The sequence below is a fragment of the Lactuca sativa genome, chromosome 6 (genome assembly GCF_002870075.4).
Source record: "Lactuca sativa cultivar Salinas chromosome 6, Lsat_Salinas_v11, whole genome shotgun sequence".
NCBI lineage: Eukaryota > Viridiplantae > Streptophyta > Magnoliopsida > Asterales > Asteraceae > Lactuca > Lactuca sativa.
This window is the reverse complement of record NC_056628.2, coordinates 103,020,812-103,039,284: the sequence shown is the minus strand read 5'-3', so window position 1 is coordinate 103,039,284 and position 18,473 is coordinate 103,020,812. Positions and strand designations below refer to the sequence as shown.

The window sequence follows — 18,473 nt, the reverse complement described above, 5'->3', positions numbered from 1 at the left end:
AATGATGCAGGAAATTGATGAAAAAGATGAAACATATTAACAAAAATCTTATAAAACTGCAAAACAGGAGAATGAAATGGTGTGGAAGACAATCCAGGCAATGTATCGTACATGAATAAAGAAAATGACCTTCTTCCTTGTGTTTCTTTTCTCCTTCGTATTTATCTCATATATGCACAGAGAGCACAGTAACTAAAGTGATTTAACTCATCATACGTTAGAAATTGGGATTCTACGTAATAAATGTAGTGTACATAATCAAAATTATCGAACAACTAAAATTGAGTGTGAGGTAGAGATAGAAAGAACCTAAATGAATTAAGGGGAGCAAATCCAATGGTTTTGGATATATTTACAGATCTTCAAAAGTTAGATGATTTTGAAATCCAAAATCCCCCGAAAAAACCAAATTAATCCTCTTTAGGTGAAGAATTTTAAAAACTGTACCAACAATAAAAACCAATCAGAAACAACATAACCGAGATTATTGTATAGAATCAAAATTAAAGGTTGTATCGATTATTGAAAATGAGAAAAATTACAAGGAACCAAGTATAGCTTTAAAGGAACCCATAATTTTCCATCGTTGTTTACAACATTTTGGAGCTATCTTGAATGGCGAGAAGGAATGCAACAAACCGTTGATGGTTCGATAGAGATGGTGACGATGGATAGTTAACAACGGTGATGGTGGACATCTGTGAGGTTTACCAAGTGGTGGTTAGCGGTTTGACCGCCATGAGTGATGGTTGTCGATGGCGACACTAAACAGGGTTGATGGTTGGTGATGGTGACAATGAGAAGAGTGGGGATAGGGTTTTTAGAAGGGCTATCGTGCGGTGTTTGTGATGAAGGACAAAGATGGCTTGGAATCGATATCAAGATTGAATGGCTGTGAAAGGAGTGTTGGAATTGAAGAGGCAACGATGGTGATATGGAATCCAGGGATCTACATATCCTCGACGGTGCTTCCAATTCTTGAAATACTTTAGTGCTACCGACTGCTTAGTGTGACTGAAGAGAGACGGCGAAGATAATGAGGGTTGTAATTCTTGAAATCAGTTGAAGAGATATACAGAATGTCGAGCCATAATGGAGAATGCAGATAACTTTGCCGAGATCTCAGGATTCAACATAGACTCCGGATTAAAGGGTTAGTTTAGTCGATATTTGTCAAACTGAGGAGGTAGAATAAAAAAGATTGGGTCAAAAATTTAGAAGAGATAAGATTTTCAAATTTTAATATTATTTTATTAGTTGTTAATTGTACTATTAGTTTAAAGGTTTGGACGTCTTAAAAAAATAATATTATTATATTCAATTTATTTATAAAAATAATGAGATTTCTTTTATAAAATAGTAAATATATATATATATATATATATATATATATATATATATATATACTAGGTGAAACCCGTGGGACCCACGGGTGTTAGTGTTAAAAATAATTTTAAATATAATTATGTAATAAATAATGTATCATTAAGTTAGAAAAGTTATATATTATTTATAAATAATTTTTTTATTTGTAAATGTTAAATTACACAATAAATTGTATTTATTCATAAGCAAACGGAGTTTTTTAAAACCCTTACTTTTTACTGCTTCTTAATCGTTCATGGTGATTGCACGTTAGATTAATAAAATTTGTTGTTTTTTTTTATATGTAACTTCACCTTGATTTATTGAGTTATGTGTTTCTTTTTTAGGCTTACTTTCTATAACAGTTCAAATCCATTCAATGTTGGTGTTTTACTTAGAATATGTTGTCTATTTTTAGTAAATTTGTAAACTTTAAGTATTTAATTACAAATATAAATCCACATATTTTTTAAAAGTCATTACTTTATATAATGCAACATACATTTAAATAACGACAAAAATAACCAAACAACTTCCAAATTGATTTGATACAATATAAACAAAAGATGTATGTAACGAAATTAACATAAAAAATGAATAAATTATGCTACCAAAAAGTTATTTATAAATTGCGAAAAACTTCCTTATAAACAACATTTGAAGTTTTATTTGTGAGTCTTCCATCTTTATCTAAAATTAATATTTTCAATCCATCTCTGCTTTGAACTCTGGATAACGCAACATACAATTGGCCATGTGAAAAAACCAGATGTTTGAGGAACAAACCAACCTTCGATAACGATTGTCCTTGACTCTTATTAATAGTCATTACAAAACATACCGCCAAAGGAAACTGTCTTCTTGTGAATTTGAAGGAAATTTTTTTTTCTGATGGAGTTAAAGACATTCTTGGAATAAAAGTCTGATTTCCAATATTAGTTCCAGACATTATACGTGCCTCAATAACACATTTTCCCAATGATATCACCTGCAGTCTTGTGCCATTACATAAGCCGTTTTTCTGATCAATGTTTCTCGGTAACATTACTGGAACACTAAGTTTTAAAACTAACTTATGATTTGGTAGACCGGATACTTTAAGACCATTTAATACATCAGGTGAGTATAAATTTGCATCAAACTGATCATGCACAAATTCGGACTGACATAGGCTATCTGAACTTAAATATTCAACCTCATCTCTTGAAACTTGTTAAGCAAACGATCGTTTATTTCTTGAACAACTTCATTCTTCGGGGCAAGTATAGCTCTTTCTTGGAAATAATTTGTATTGTTATACTGCTCCAAAATTGAAGGATATACAAACTCAATTAGTGAACCTATAGGATCATCTGGATCATTAATGAGAATATCATTCGGAATATCGATAATCGTTTTGCTGTTGTTTGAACCACCGAGTTTGCCTTCTCCTATATCCAATAACCAATTTGCAAAATCTCTTATTTTTTCTACATCAGCTTGATCCCTTCCAACAGTTAGCCTCATGTTTTTTGTTAATCTATACACTTTGCAATGTTGCCATAAATATGAAGAACTCAAAGACGCATTAACAATGTTTTGTCTGCTACCACCAGGAACAACTGGTAGAATCTGTCTGAAATCTCCTCCAAAGACAATAACTTTGCCTCCAAAAGAAATATTTGAGATGGTAGAATTTCCACTCCTTAATACATCTTTCAAAGTTCGATCTAAAGCTTCAAAAGCATGCTTATGGATCATCGGTGCTTCATCCCAAATTATCAAAGAGGTTTTTCTTATTAAGCTAGCCAACTCACCATGTGGATTTATTTTACAAAAAGAATCCTCTGTAAGTTCAAATGGAAGTATAAATCTAGAGTGTGTTGTTCTACCACCGGGTAATAATAACGAAGCAATACCGCTTGAAACAACATTTAAAACAATATTACCGTGAGATCTAATTGTTGCAGATATTGTCTTCCAGAGAAAAGTTTTACCCGTTCCACCACCATAACCATAAACAAAGAAAACACCTCCTTTATTTTCTTTAATAGCAGTCATGATGTTAAGGAAAATGTTATGTTGCTCATTTGTTAATGCAACAAACATACGATCAAACTCATTCTTTAGAACGAGAATGTCATAATCTTGCTCCTCAACGATAAGTCGATTGTTCGAAGAAGAAACTGATTCAACATCTGGGTATGACATGTTTTTGAAATTTTTGAGAGTGGAGTTGTTTCGAAGTAAAATTTGTTCTATTTCAAACAAAGTTAAGTTCTTAACTTCATCTTCACTGAGTGATAAGTCTGCACCATAAATTTTAAATTAATTACAAAATATAAAATACAATATTTAATAATATTTATAATACTTATTTAATGGTTGTTGATAAGAAAAAAAATATTATTTTAAATAGAAATGAAGAAAATAATTTAAATACCTGCAGACTTGAACCTTTGTCGTTGGTTATATAGAATTCCATCCGCCAAATATTCCCATGTATCTTCCCAAACAATCTCTAGTTTAGACATACTATTACACATCAACAATGTGGCAAATAAGAAGCGTAGATAAAAACCAGATCCATAATGACTTGCTTCTTTAATTGCATCGATGTATTCCTTGTCATCATCTAATAGCCCGAGTGCATAACAAACATCTCTAAAAGAAGAATAAGTTTCACCTTTTACCGTGCGAATTTCATCAAATGACGTCAGACCTTTAACTTTATTTAAAAGAATCCTTAAAAAATAGGTTTCGCCAAGATTAGGTGAAACGGAATGAATTCTACTAATGGCTTTTCCTGTTTTCCTTCGCTTCCAAAACCTACAATTTAATACCCAAACAAACTTTGTTGGAAACTCAACATATGTAAGATCTCTTGCTTCACTATTAATTGCATTACACTCCATCCAAGATGTGAACTTTGAAGCAGCAACATAAGGTTTGTCCAGAACCTCGTCGATATCATCGTCTTCGCCATATACAATCTGTTGTTGATTAGGAAGATGAAAAGGTAGTCTAACCACAGAAGGATACGTGCAATGAACATCGTATTTAAAAATTCGCCATGATACTTCACATGCAGATAAATATCTACAATCGTAATATTCAGCTATTTCATCGACCACATCATTATTTTCACATTCATTGTTTGTTGGTACAACACCAACCGTAGCTCTATCAGGACCCTTGTTTATGTATTTGAACAGATACTTTATAGAAGATCCTTGATTGCACCATTCAACATTAATACATGCCTGATATCTTTTTAATAGATATTTGTTGTATGGAACAACATTTCTATTATCCAACTTCACACCCGATTTTTCTACAAAATGACCATCGTTTCTTCTCCTATATAACGGAAAACCATTTCCATCAACAGACGAATGATCACAAAATTGTTTTGGAAAGTTTTTTGAGAACTTTTTATCCACCATGCATGGACAATTGATATTTTCAGCTCCACATGGACCATGAATCATGAACTCATTGACAAGTGAATACAATTCCGGATCTTCAATTTGGTCTGGTATCTCGGTAGAAATTATCGGATCGATAAATTCAACAGTGGGTAACTTGTTGTCAGAATGCATAAATAAACATATATGACTATGCGGCAAACTTCTCTTTTGAAATTCAATGGTATAAACATCTGCAAAATATTTGGGAAAAAAACAAAATATGATTAGACAATAAAAACATATAAATATACTATAATAAGAGTAATGTTTTATCAATAATGAAAAAATATAATTTGAATTACATGCTTGAACTGTGCCGAAATTTTTATTCTCCCTTAAGTCTTTAATAAATGCATCGAGCTTGATCTTGAACAACCTACATAATATATCAGGCCTGTGTCTTCTGGTTGAAGTGAAGTATCCTTAAGAAATCTTTTAATCTCTGGCCATTTTGGATTACACGTAAAGGTTATGAAAAAAATCTGGATATCCAAACCATTTACATAGTGACATGGCATCCAAATAGTTTTGCAGCATATATCGTGCGCCACCAGTAAAGGATGAAGGTAATATGACACGTTGTCCGACATTGGAGATATTCGTTGTTCCTTGAGCTTTTTGGTTACATAAATTTTCATAAGACTCACATCTGAGAACATGTTGTTGCCTACGTATGTAATGCAATCTCTCCGTTTCCATCATAATATAGACATCTACCAGAAACTGCTGAAACAACCTTTTTGAATTAAGAATGAGGGAGAACGAATGATCTCTATCTTGGATTCTAAAAGCGAAATATTCTCTCATTGTACATTTCGCCCGCTTGCTGTTGTTTGTAAATGAAACACCTCTATGAAGAATGTCAACACTGTAACCATCATCTCCATATGGAAATAACAATGGATATTGAAGAGGAAGGTATAAAGGATGCAATTCACTGATACGTTGTAGAAATCCAGTTTTTGTTTCAACAACAATATCCCTCTTTTCAGTTGAATCACAAATGTCCCCGACAATTAAAGCGGCAACCTCTGAAGCAGTTGGAAGGTTATATGTTCTTCCATCTCGTTGCCTTCTCCCGATAAGTCGTAGTTTCATATCAACTTGAGGTTTTTTCTGAAAAGTATCTCTTGCCATCCTATAAGATCTAACCAACACATTATTTGAATCTAATATCACCTTTATATCTTCAATAATATCACTATCAATTGACTTTGATTGATCATTTACCCCACTAAAATAAATGAAATTATACATAATATTAGTAATATATATATATATATATATATATGTGTGTGTGTGTGTATAATGAATAATTATGAGTAAGAAGGATGAAAAAATACCCAATGCATCTTTGTCTATTTAAAATTTTGTTCTCAGTATCATAAATGTATAACTGAGAGAATTTTGGTTCCGATCCTTTTGCTGGTAAAAGGCTTCCAATACTATGATAATTTTGATCACACAGCCTGAAAATGTATGGAGTGTTTCCTCTATTGATTGAAGTATCAATTTTACCACCCATCGACGTAAAAGAAAACATTGAATTGTAACGTCTAATGTTTTTCATGAAGTGTTTGCTTTTAGAATCCCCATTTCGAAACATTCTTTCGTAACTTAGCGGTGCTTTCTTTAAATCTGGAATTTGAACTTTGCCGTAACCACAACATAAAGAATAATTTGTGTTCCCTTTTTCTTTACCTCTAATGGATTCATTTCTCCATAACTTTGCATGACATGTTTGACATACAACATTTTGATCACCATGATCCAAATATTCTGTAAATTAAAAGGTGATGAAAAAATATCAGTGAAATTTATAAGTATATACAACGTAGTATTTGAAATGTAAAAAAAATGAAAATGAATATTATTTTTATATTAACATTTGAGATACCAACTATAACGTTTTCATTTATGACTTGATGTATATTTTCTACATTATCTGTCAAATCAATCAAAGGGACAGGGGATAAATATGTCGTCTTCCTTTTTAATTTATGACATCCTGGATTCAACTTGATTGAAGATGAAGAAGCAGTTATTGTAGATGCATTTTTTAATGTCATATCATTTGAAAGTACATAGTATTGTCTTTTATCTGGTAAGTTGGAAGTGACATATTTACCGAAACCGATGTTTTCTGAACAAAAAAATGAAATAAGTATACATATACTTATATCCGGATTATAAAGAAAATTAATAATTGTATATTTAAAAACAATATATTATTACCATTTGTAATGTTAGATAACGGATTTCTAACATTTGTAATGGTAGATAACGGAGTTCTAACATTTGTAATGTTAGATAACGGAGTTCTAACATTTGTAAAGGAAGGAGAGTATTGTACGGTTGTATTTTGGATTCCTGGTGAATTAAATGAAGTGACATTTTGATTTTGATCAACAATGTTGGTTGATTGATCTGCAAATAACAAAAATTTATGAAAACTAAAGAGATATGTATACAACATAATAATAACCTCCAATCATATAATATTACAAGATATTAAAAAAAATATGAGAAATCATTTATTGTAAATAAATGTAAAATAAGCATAAAACATTGAATAAAAAAATAATAGGATTATTAGTAATTATATTTTTTAAGAGATGAGGTATTGATGTACGTGGAACGTTGGATGTTGTATTCATTTTCTTCGATCTTTTATTTTGCAAATATATTTTTCTTTATCTTCTTTTCTCTCTGGCTTGCAAGTGACACATGTTATTGTTGTTTTCTGCATAACATATAATATGTCAGGATCTGAAATGTATAATTACGTAAATAATATGTTTATAAAATAATATTGAATAAATAAAAGTACCTTTGTAAACATCGGTTACCAATTTCGAAGAATATTGAGTTGCAGGACGAAGATTTTGACAAATTATCTATTTTTTTATGTTAATAAATATTTATGTTAATAAATATTTATGTTATTCAAATAAATATTATGTGAATTAAAAAAAATACTAAATAACAATAATAGAATTTGTATATGAAAAAACTTACCTTTGTAAATCGAAGTTTTAGCAGTAGTAGTTGTTGAGGCTAGATTTGTTGATGTAGTACTCAAATTTTTATTTTTTGTATTATCTAAATAGAAAGTATTTACCTTTATAGACTTTTTAGAAGAAAGTGAATGCATTGTATGTCTGCAATATTCATAGTTAAGATAAATAAAATTAGTTATAAATTAACATGCTTAACAAATAAGAATTAAGTAGTTCATATAATAATTATCTAGCGAAGAAATGGGTATAAAGCCAATGTTTTGTCATTTTTAAGTATTCTTGCTAAGTAGTTGGAAAAACAATACAATTTAACTGTGTCGTTTTTTTGAAATTGTTTATTAAAATGTACATATAAATTATAAATTAGTTTATTAATGTATTATTTATTTATAAAAAGTATGTCAATTGAATAGGTTGTATTTCAAAACTATAGAGTCGAATAGTAATAGAAGGGCAATTCTGATTTTTCAGTTAGACATTTAAAGATTGTATAGGGTCTAAGCAAATGTCCGGTTGCAATTTTATACTTATTTCTTTATTTATTTATAAAATTTATTTTTTTATTTATTAGTATTAGGTTATGGGATTATTTAAGGCCTTATAAATACATATGTTGTGATTCAATTTCTAGCATTTTACATATTACTGGATGTCAGTGGGAGACATTTTATTCTGCATTACAGTTAAAATAAAAGTTCATATTCGAACCTAGTAACAACCAAAATGTACCACTTTAAAAGGTTCATAACAATGTTGTTGATTAATTAATTAATTACTTAGGTCAAGAAATGGCAATACTGTCCTCACCAACTCTATCCGACAACGTCTTCTTCATTACTACGTTTTCTCAACATCCTCCCAAGTAGCTGTATGCATCTCAATGGCAGTTTTACCCGATTTTTTAGATTTCAAAGAAGAAGATGCATCTTTATCTTCTACCTTGCTAGCCCAGGCCGCAATATCCGTCTTCTCCAACTGAGTTCCAAGAGCCTTGATCTCTCTTCCAGATTTCATGAAATGGCAATACTTCTTACAACCAACTCTATATGTCGCCATCTTCTTCATTACTCCGCCTCTCTATCATTCTCTCTGTGTGTGTGTTGCTACCAAAAAAAACTAAAACCCACTTCGTCACCGGTTAACCATCGGTCACTGTCCTCGATTCCGGCACAATCGATTGGGTTCAACAACGCATCAAACGAAATGGGAAGATTTCATCGACGATGACCACTGCTTGTGCGACATAATCTCCATCAGTTGAGAAAAGAAAATCAATCCTCACACTGAGTCTCCTTCTTCCACTGCCGGCATCAATTCTTTGCGAATGGAAATTACCACTCATCATCCTCATTTCAAAATTAAGGCTTCTTCAAGCTCCATTTGTTCTTTCCCCAATCTCACACAATTGTTTATTCCGATGATCCTAGAGGGTAAAACCCTAGTTCTCGATGGAAACCTGATAACATTGTCTTAGTGTGGAATCGATAACAACTACGGGTTGCATTTAGTTTCCGACATGTGAAGGCTGCTTCAAGGCGAAAGAGGAGTTTGCATATAGTATGTCAAATACTGGATTATCAGGTTTGTCAACTAAGATTAACCCCCAAAATTCCCTTTTCGTTCCTTGAATAATTGATCGAATAAGATTCGGTTTCAAGTAATCCAGGTTATATATAATTTATAACCCGATGTAGGCTCATGTTTTCCATATTAATGTTTTACAACATAGACTTTAAGTTAATTGTTTCATGTTTGAAGCAGCTAAGGTGTATTTGATCGAGAAATTTTATTACAGGAATCAATGTATGTTGAAATCTAAATGATATTTTGAATAATTTATGGTTTATTTTATTGAGTTTAACAACAGGTAAAACATTTGGTTGAGGATTTGTATATATTGTTAGAGATGGAGAGATACAAAAACGTTGTAATGTAATTTGAACATACATACAAATACCATTTTAATATAAATTCAAAACACTAATCTGATGTGAATAAGAAAATCTTCCAGGAATTAAGAGACTTTTAAATTAAAAGCAATTTACGTCTTCTTCAGAATGTGGAATAGAACTTGTATTCCAAATCTTGATGTAAATTTCCCGAAAGAAGAGTCTTAGATGCAATTGAAAGAAAAAGAAGACGAATCAGGAATTTAAAATTTATATGTTAACGTTCTGAGATATATTTATAGATATAAAATATTTTTTTTTAATATTTTTCAAAATATAATCCAGGTTTTATGGAATTATTGTTGTTGGTATTATATTGGATAATATTGAGTTACCGATTTTATTGGATTTACTACATTAGAAATGAATTTAATTTTAATATAGGATCTGGATTTAATAATTGATTACAAAAAATTAGGAAATAATCAGTGACATAAACGAAAAGTATCATATATTGATATCTTTGACTTAGAAATCAATATATGAATATTCCTGATTTATTAATTTTTTAATGCAGAGATTTATTTTAAAATGGAAAATTTCTTTGTCCGTGATTCAAAATCAACCAGTGACTTTAATGGAGGTTATTGCATGCTTTTTGGGATTATGGATTTGATTAATAAACTTATGCAATTGAAAGACATAGAACTCCTTATGATGTAGTAATCCATTATTGTATATTTGGTTAGGTTTGTATATATAACTCAGTTCATGTTAAATCTAAAAGCCACTTTAGTTTGTATGTATATACAATTGGTGACTACTATATCCATAATCCATCCATCAGTATGTTCATGGTCTAACATAAGATTATATGACTATTTAACCAATGTGTTAGAGACTGTTAAATCTTATTTTATCCTATGAATTTCTCAATATGTTGGTATAATCTGATAATTTTGTTGTATAGGTTCCTTTTATCCTTGTTGATGGAAGAAAATGGCGACAATCCTATGATCTAAGAGTAAAATTGGTTGGGTCAAAGCATCCTTTAGCTCTTACAACTGTGTACCACAATCTTTAGCCTATAAACTAAAGAGTCTTGGCAAATAGCCCGTTGCTGTCAAAAGTGGTCAATTTATTGTTGAAGTCAAGCCCCAGGTATATATTGTCAAAATATTTTCATTTATTTTAAATGTCTAAATTGTAAGTTAGAGCTTATTAGCTCTTTAATGCATTACAGGTTTGCCCCAAGGAGAATGTACTCAAAAACCATTAATGCGACCCCAAATCATCTACTTTCACATAATTGGTTATATATCCTAAACCATTTAGAGGTACCCTTTTCCCCTCTTATCTATTTAGCTTTAATTGGTTATATATCACAAATTTTTTAGGGAAATTAATATTTTTAACCGAATGTGCATACTGTGATAATGAATATATGGCTATTTGACCTAAATGAATCATTTATGTGATAACGAATGATTGAAAAAAATGAATGGTGTACCTAATTAAAAAATGATGTACTAAGTTATTAAATATAACATCTAGATAACAAAAATCTTAATATTAAAAGCAGGATATTAATGTAAATCAACCAAAATCCAAAAAATTAAAACGAACCATAGCCTTAAAATTTGTTACCTAAGTTCCTAAATTTCTAACAACCATTGTACCAAATCACCAAACATTATTTAAAACTTAACCAACACGGACCAAATTATTTTGTTTGTTAAACCAAAATAAAATCACTTTTCCACTTTTGGAACTAAAAGTGGATTTCATTTCCCATTGATCTTCTTTTGGATTTAGTTGAACTGAAATCAATTCCACTATCAACATCATAAATGTCATGGAGGCTGCGCTTCAAATCAGATGATATTTTCATTGGACTTGTTGTCGATGATTTATCAACTGTTGCGGGAATAAAACTCTCATCTGTTTGTGATATGACATCCTGAATTAAAAATACATAAGTTGACAATTGGAATCATTAAATATAAAAGTCATTACTTTAATATAAAATACCTTTTCAACAGTATGAACAACATCATCTGATTGTAGTGGTACTTCATTTAAGGAAACTGATTAAACACTCTTCAAAATAAAATGTTAATATGTAAAATGTTTTGTATGTAAATAAAAAACAAATATAAATGTTGAACATTTAAACATTATGTACCATAACTTCTAGTTTACTTTCTAAGTCCGAAACAATGGAGACATCTTCTATAAGTTTAACAACGGTGTAGATATTGTTATAGTTGATCAAATTGTATGATGTAATATCCACAAGAAATGTAAACTTCCTGTTTTTCAAAAGGTTCATTTGATTTGGAAATAGGTGCAAATTGTCACCGGTCTGTTAGAAGATTGTTGAATATATTAATTCTAATAAAATTTTGTATATGATAAAAAATATGAAAAAAATATTATACCGCTTCATGTATTTTTTTCAACTCAAATGCACTTATATCCAACAGCCTTTTTGCTTCTCTATCAAAAAGAGTTAGTCTAATGGTGCCATTATGATCTTGTACATTGATTGGAATTATATACCTAAAAAAAATTAGATTAATAGTTATTTTGATGAAAAATTGAAATGATTAATTAATATAAATAAATATGTGTGTACTTGATAACAGTATGAAAATTCAAATCGTTGCAAGCTGCATTTTTACACTTAATAACAACACTATCTTCCATCTTGTCGGGGGCAGTATAGGAAGGATTAGTTTTGGGCACATTGTTTACCCTGCTTCCACATTTGTAACACGCTTCATAATACCAAGGTAGATTCTGTCTTATATTCACAATTGAACCAACTAATAGAAATTTCATTTCCTATTTCAAAAAACCTCTGTTAAATAAAAAAATGTTTAAATAAAGTTTAAAGATATAAACTCAATAAAATGTACCTTTAGTGGTTCTGTGATTTCACAAATAGTTTTTAAAGGGAAATTCCTTTTGAAATCATCCATATAAGAAGAAGAGTAGCTTGGAAGTGTAGTTATGCTTTTTTCCAACATACCACCATTGTTATCTGCTTTCAACCTATAATGTTAAAAATTATATTAGTAAATATTAGTAAATATAAGAAATTGTATTCATTTAAATATTAATAATAAGATAAATATGTTTAATTAAAAATAAAAAAAACTAACTCTTTCTTAAAGTGATTAATTTCCACAATGTCAGAATTAATGAACATCTTCGTTACATCGAAGTGACTTTGAGCTTGACCAATTCCTGTAAAAACAGATAAGTGAATAAAAGAAATATCGAAAACATATTAGGTCACATCTCTACAAACCATTCCAAACATTAAGTTTGACAAACTGCATCACTATAACAAGACAAGTAACCGTGGTGTTACTTTTTAGGTACTGTGACATTTGGTGTGTCTGACTTCCAAATATAGTGACATTGAGGTGTACAGACCTAAATAGAAAATTAATTTAATTAGTATGAAAAAACAGGATTCAAAATAATAAATAAATGAAATAAATATCAGCTCACTCTAAGTTAGCAATAGTCATCTTTATGTAATGTCTTGATGGGTTAGGATTGGTTGTCTCAAGAGGCCTAAATGAGACAATTTGCCCAATAACATCTACATAATAATTTTTATAAAAAAATATTATATAAGATTAAGGTAAATAATAACATACTTTCATTTATAATAAATTACACAAGTTATAAAAGTCAATGGAATAAAATAAAACAACTAATCAAAGAATGAGTCTCTTGTGCATTTCTGTTCCATGATAGAGTTAAAATCAGCAAACACAAAACCATTAACTGGACCGAAAAATCATCACATTTTTTACACTACTTTTACAATCCAAAGTTATTGTCCGTCTCTGACCAGTAACATTAAAACCATTTTTAACAGCCGCCATGTTTGGCTTTAAAATGATATAACTTTCACATTCCTTTATAAGGTTACGAAATCTGGAAAATTTTTGGCTGAACACACATGATTGGTATTTGGTAGCCTGATAAAAGAAATAAAAAAATTATTCATTGAAACATATGAAATATTTAGTGGTTTTGAAAAAATTTAACTAACCTCCTCATCCATGATGATCATTTCAATTGATAAAACTTGGTTATTTTTTATAAAATTCTAAATCTTTAACACCCGTGCTTTGAGAGGTGAATCATCAGTGATATGTTCAATGTCTTTTAGGTATATTTTAATGCCGATATTCATTTCCTGCAAATTATTCATAGCACATTTAAATTAAAAACAATTTAGTATGATCATGGGCAAAACGGTTGAGCACCGAAGAAAATTGTAATAATTCACATCAAAATAAATAAAATAAAAATATGATCATAATATATTAATAGAATAATGATTAGTTCATAGTTAATGATGCAATTAGTGACAAATTATGAGGCTTAATATCTAAAAGAAAGAAAAACGTCACTTTGATTAGGCAGTAAATTCGAGCTAGTGGAAGAGTTTCATCAGTTAAGCATATAGGCATTATATATAGCATGTAAAATTGAGTGAAAACCCCACAAGAATTCTGGAAATAGACTAAGAATCGAAGGAGAAGTACGAGCTAGAAGTTCTTGGGGATTTTCGAAGTTTTCTGGCAATTAAGGTATGATTCCTTGATTTTAGTTTGATATAGTTTTTGATTAAGTATATATATCTCCATTTCATGTTCTGGTTCCATCAGTTCAGGCCAATTGTTATCTAATAGGTGGAAAATTGAAATAATATAATTTTAGAAAAGAAAGCTTGAATACATCTTGCTTTGGGTTGTTTTTTTGAAAATTGTTTATGGTTACATCTTAGTGGGAGATGGAGAAGATTAATGGTAATTTTATATGATTATTCAAAAAATTTATTTTAGATAATGTATGGAGATGTAGCAACCTGATAATGGCAGAAAAATAAATATACATACGGGTTAAGAAGATGATACCCGAGTTCTTTTGTTGGGTGGGTCAGAAAACGACCGTGTTCAAAATATCAAATCATATTTTATTATAACAAATAAATTGTGGTGGTGAATTCAACCTCACCATCTGCGTTGCAGCCTTTTGTTTTTCTCGATTTGTTAGTTTCAATTTTAACCCCTGTAGTTTCAATAAATTAAGGATTTCACTTTTCAACAAAATTCAAAAAGTACGTGGCATCCAAAAGGTAAAACCAAAATTACGTAAATAGTGGTAACAAGCAAGGGCGGACGTAGTAGGTGTCCGGTGTGGCACTGACAATACCTACTTTTCTGTTCACAATGAAATTTTTTTCGATTTTTTTAACTTATTTTTTCTACATCGACAACACCTATTTCAACCTCGGCAACACCTACTATGTATTTCTGCGTCCACCCCTGAAAACAGGCACGCACACGTAAAAAAAACTTATGTCGCAAAACTTATAATCAAGTTGTTGTAAATGCTCGAAGAATAATCATAGAGACGACTTGTGCTACTTTAATTTGGGTTCTTTAGACTTACCGAAATGCGTTAGTTTTTGGGATCATGAAGTACAAAAGAGAGTTGATGTTTAAAGAATAATCATAGAGACGACTTGTGCTACTTTAATTTGGGTTCTTTAGACTTACCGGAATGCGTTAGTTCTTGGGATCGTAAAGTACAAAAGAGAGTTGATGTTTGATTCTATTGTCTCGTTTTATTTTAATTGGTTTTGTAGTAGGAATCGTAAAGTTAGGAAAACTATAATCGGATGGCTTCGAAATCCGCTCATGAACTAATTGTTCTCGTTTTGTTTTGACAAATTGCTAGCTTTTTTTTTTTTTTTTTTTAATTTGCATTGCAGTTCCAAAAAGAATATATATTATCGGAAATAAACACAAAATTTAGAAAATGAAGGGTCGAAGGTAACAGTATACAAAGTGCAAAATCGAAGGGTAAAAATGATATTGTAAAAAGTAGAGGGGTGTAAAATGTCATTTTATAGAATAAGGGTTAATAGCAATAAAACATAGAAGAAAAGGTTTAAAATGGAAAAATAAAAAAGTAAAAAGTAGAGGGTGTAAAATGTCAATTTATATAAGAGTTAATAGCAATAAAACATAAAAGAAAAAGATTTAAAATGGAAAAATAGGAAAAGTGAAAGGGACGAAAACTAAAAGAAATGGCCACCGAAATTTGTCTTTAGAATAGATATAATATGTTAGTTTTTATTATTATTTTTTTTTTACTAAAGTCATCCCTCTAAAAAGTCCACATTCAGCCCTCATGATTTTTTTTCTTAATTTAAACCATAAAAAAAGTATATGGAATCATTATATTTACATCTTGATTGATACTTCTTTTAAGTAAATATTTTGGTGATCAATGAAATCATTATTTTGTTAATTATTTTGAAATATTACTTTTATTAATATGTTGGGAATATTAATGTATCTAGGCCGAAATATATATATATATATATATATATATATATATATATATATATATATATATATATATATATATATATATATATATATATATATATATATAGAATGCTATTTAGTTGATAACTATGTAATACTAATTTAAAATCCAAAACATAATTTTCAAGAAAGTATTTGCGTTCTTAAAATAGAATGCTATTTGGTTAGATAATAAAATGACAAAATATTTTTTAAGAGAGCACACAATACACACAGAAGCAAAAATAGAACACACATACTTTCATTTTATGTGCAATTTTGTTTATTATAGCATCATTTTTTTTCTGTAAATTTACAAAAAAAAGGTTCTTAACACACGAATTGACAGAAAGTGTCCCTGTAAATTAAAATAAATATCAGAAAAAGTTCCCTAAGTTATAACTTTTTCATACACAGATTATGTTTTCAAAAGTACAATGTTATAGTTGGTATATTATTGTACTACAATAAATATAATATTTCAAAAGTTTAATGCTATAGTTGGTATATTTTTTAAGCAAGTTGCTGCAACAGAAACAAATTAAAGCCATATTGGTATAGTTATTCAAAAGTACAATGCTATACTTGGTTTATTATTACAGTTTTACCCTTTGAAAGTATAATAGCTCATGTATGAAAATTTAGGTCAGGAAACCAATAAAGTGATTAGATAACAATTGTTATTGGCCGAACGAGACACGCGTGTGATGGAACCGAAACGGATGTTGAGGATATTATCTAGGGATGTTGCCTTAGGAAAATTTATTGTTGGAATGTAGGTTGCGTGTAGCATGACAAGGGTTAAAACCTAACGCCAATAAGGTGAGTTTCATATGAATTTTGTGGTTGCTTGCATAAAAAATTGATTCTACATTATTTGCAATTATATGTTACGGTTGTTATTGCTATGAATATTTGTGTGAAATTTTGTGAACTATTTCGTATAAAATGGTGAAAATGGTAAGTGACATATATATAGGGAACAAATGTATTTACACGGTTTTATTATTAGTCGTCGTACAGGGTGTTAGTACGCGGCGGAGAGTTTACGCTCTGTTTATCTAGCCGTAAGCATGCATATTTGTTGTGCCCGGCGGAGGGACTTGTTCCCTGGAAATAACAGTAGTTCCCCAATGTGTCATCAAGGGTGGAAAGAAATGAAAAGAATTATATTGATAATTTGTTGCACTATTTTTATTTTATTGATGTTAATATGCATGGAAACCACGAACTCACTAGGCCCTAGGCTTACCCATTAGAATCTTTAAATGCACGCAACCCAGGAAATAACGTAGCAAATGGCAGCGAGAATGGAAAGGATAAAGTTCAGACTTGAAGAAGGCGACAAGTTTTGAGGAAGACGTAGCGCACCAAGTGTTTACTTAAATTTCTATTTGCTTTCGCTATTATTATTAATAATGACATTAGTATTTGAATTTTAGAATTTTAGAAGTTTTTAAACTATGTTAAGTTAACATTGGTATTTGAAATTTGGGGCGTTACAAAAATAAATAAACAACTAATGAGTGACTGTTAACAAAGCATACATATTTATATTAATATCAATTTTATATGAAAACAATTAGGCAGTCACAGTAAAGAAAGCTAACATATTTAAATTAATATCAATTTTGTATGAACATGGGCAAAACGGTCATTTATGTTATTTATGAGGTGATACATATATGAGCAGGGTCATGTCATCTTATGAAAGTAATGTTACTACCATCCATTTGTTTGTATAATGTACAAAAACTATTGAATTTTAGTTAAAATAATGCAGTCAGAGTAAACAAAGACACATAAATAATAGTGCATTTCATGATTCATCAAAACACACATACAAACATCCATAAAATAAATTTTTTTAGTTGATAACTATGTAATACTAATTTAAAATCCAAAACATAATTTTCAAGAAAGTATTTGCGTTCTTAAAATAGAATGCTATTTGGTTAGATAATAAAATGACAAAATATTTTTTAAGAGAGCACACAATACACACAGAAGCAAAAATAGAACACACATACTTTCATTTTATGTGCAATTTTGTTTATTATAGCATCATTTTTTTTCTGTAAATTTACAAAAAAAAGGTTCTTAACACACGAATTGACAGAAAGTGTCCCTGTAAATTAAAATAAATATCAGAAAAAGTTCCCTAAGTTATAACTTTTTCATACACAGATTATGTTTTCAAAAGTACAATGTTATAGTTGGTATATTATTGTACTACAATAAATATAATATTTCAAAAGTTTAATGCTATAGTTGGTATATTTTTTAAGCAAGTTGCTGCAACAGAAACAAATTAAAGCCATATTGGTATAGTTATTCAAAAGT

At 29.8% G+C, this 18,473-nt stretch overlaps 2 protein-coding genes and 2 long non-coding RNA genes across 5 annotated transcripts in view; 1 reads left to right on the top strand and 3 right to left on the bottom strand.

Moving 5' to 3' along the window:
* LOC111908147 (uncharacterized) overlaps window positions 1-1,162 on the bottom strand; it is a 2,747-nt gene extending 1,585 nt beyond the window's left edge. For both annotated transcript variants that reach the window (XR_008224811.1, XR_008224810.1), the window contains exon 1: window positions 1-1,162. This exon is cut by the window's left edge and continues 1,063 nt beyond it. This is a non-coding gene — a long non-coding RNA (uncharacterized LOC111908147).
* A 1,385-nt stretch (window positions 1,163-2,547) lies between these two features.
* Window positions 2,548-8,890, bottom strand: LOC111908283 (uncharacterized). The gene is made up of 9 exons (XM_052764989.1): window positions 8,676-8,890; window positions 7,936-7,975; window positions 7,645-7,711; window positions 7,050-7,241; window positions 6,712-6,957; window positions 6,158-6,593; window positions 5,318-6,048; window positions 3,788-5,005; window positions 2,548-3,653 (listed from the first exon to the last, which is right to left on the bottom strand). The coding sequence occupies exons 1-9, from the start codon at window positions 8,888-8,890 to the stop codon at window positions 2,548-2,550; spliced, it is 4,251 nt and encodes a 1,416-aa protein (XP_052620949.1).
* A 2,604-nt stretch (window positions 8,891-11,494) lies between these two features.
* On the bottom strand, window positions 11,495-13,810 carry LOC111908289 (uncharacterized). The gene is made up of 11 exons (XM_023904118.1): window positions 13,799-13,810; window positions 13,595-13,724; window positions 13,246-13,339; window positions 13,040-13,167; window positions 12,891-12,975; window positions 12,645-12,780; window positions 12,362-12,570; window positions 12,165-12,285; window positions 11,926-12,088; window positions 11,755-11,810; window positions 11,495-11,683 (listed from the first exon to the last, which is right to left on the bottom strand). Exons 1-11 carry the CDS (start codon window positions 13,808-13,810, stop codon window positions 11,495-11,497), a joined length of 1,323 nt encoding a protein of 440 aa, XP_023759886.1.
* Window positions 13,811-14,126: 316 nt separating this feature from the next.
* LOC111908318 (uncharacterized) lies at window positions 14,127-17,674 on the top strand. Its single transcript, XR_006183938.2, has 3 exons — window positions 14,127-14,342; window positions 16,910-16,952; window positions 17,143-17,674. It is a non-coding gene; the product is annotated as an uncharacterized LOC111908318 (long non-coding RNA).
* Window positions 17,675-18,473: the final 799 nt, after the last annotated feature.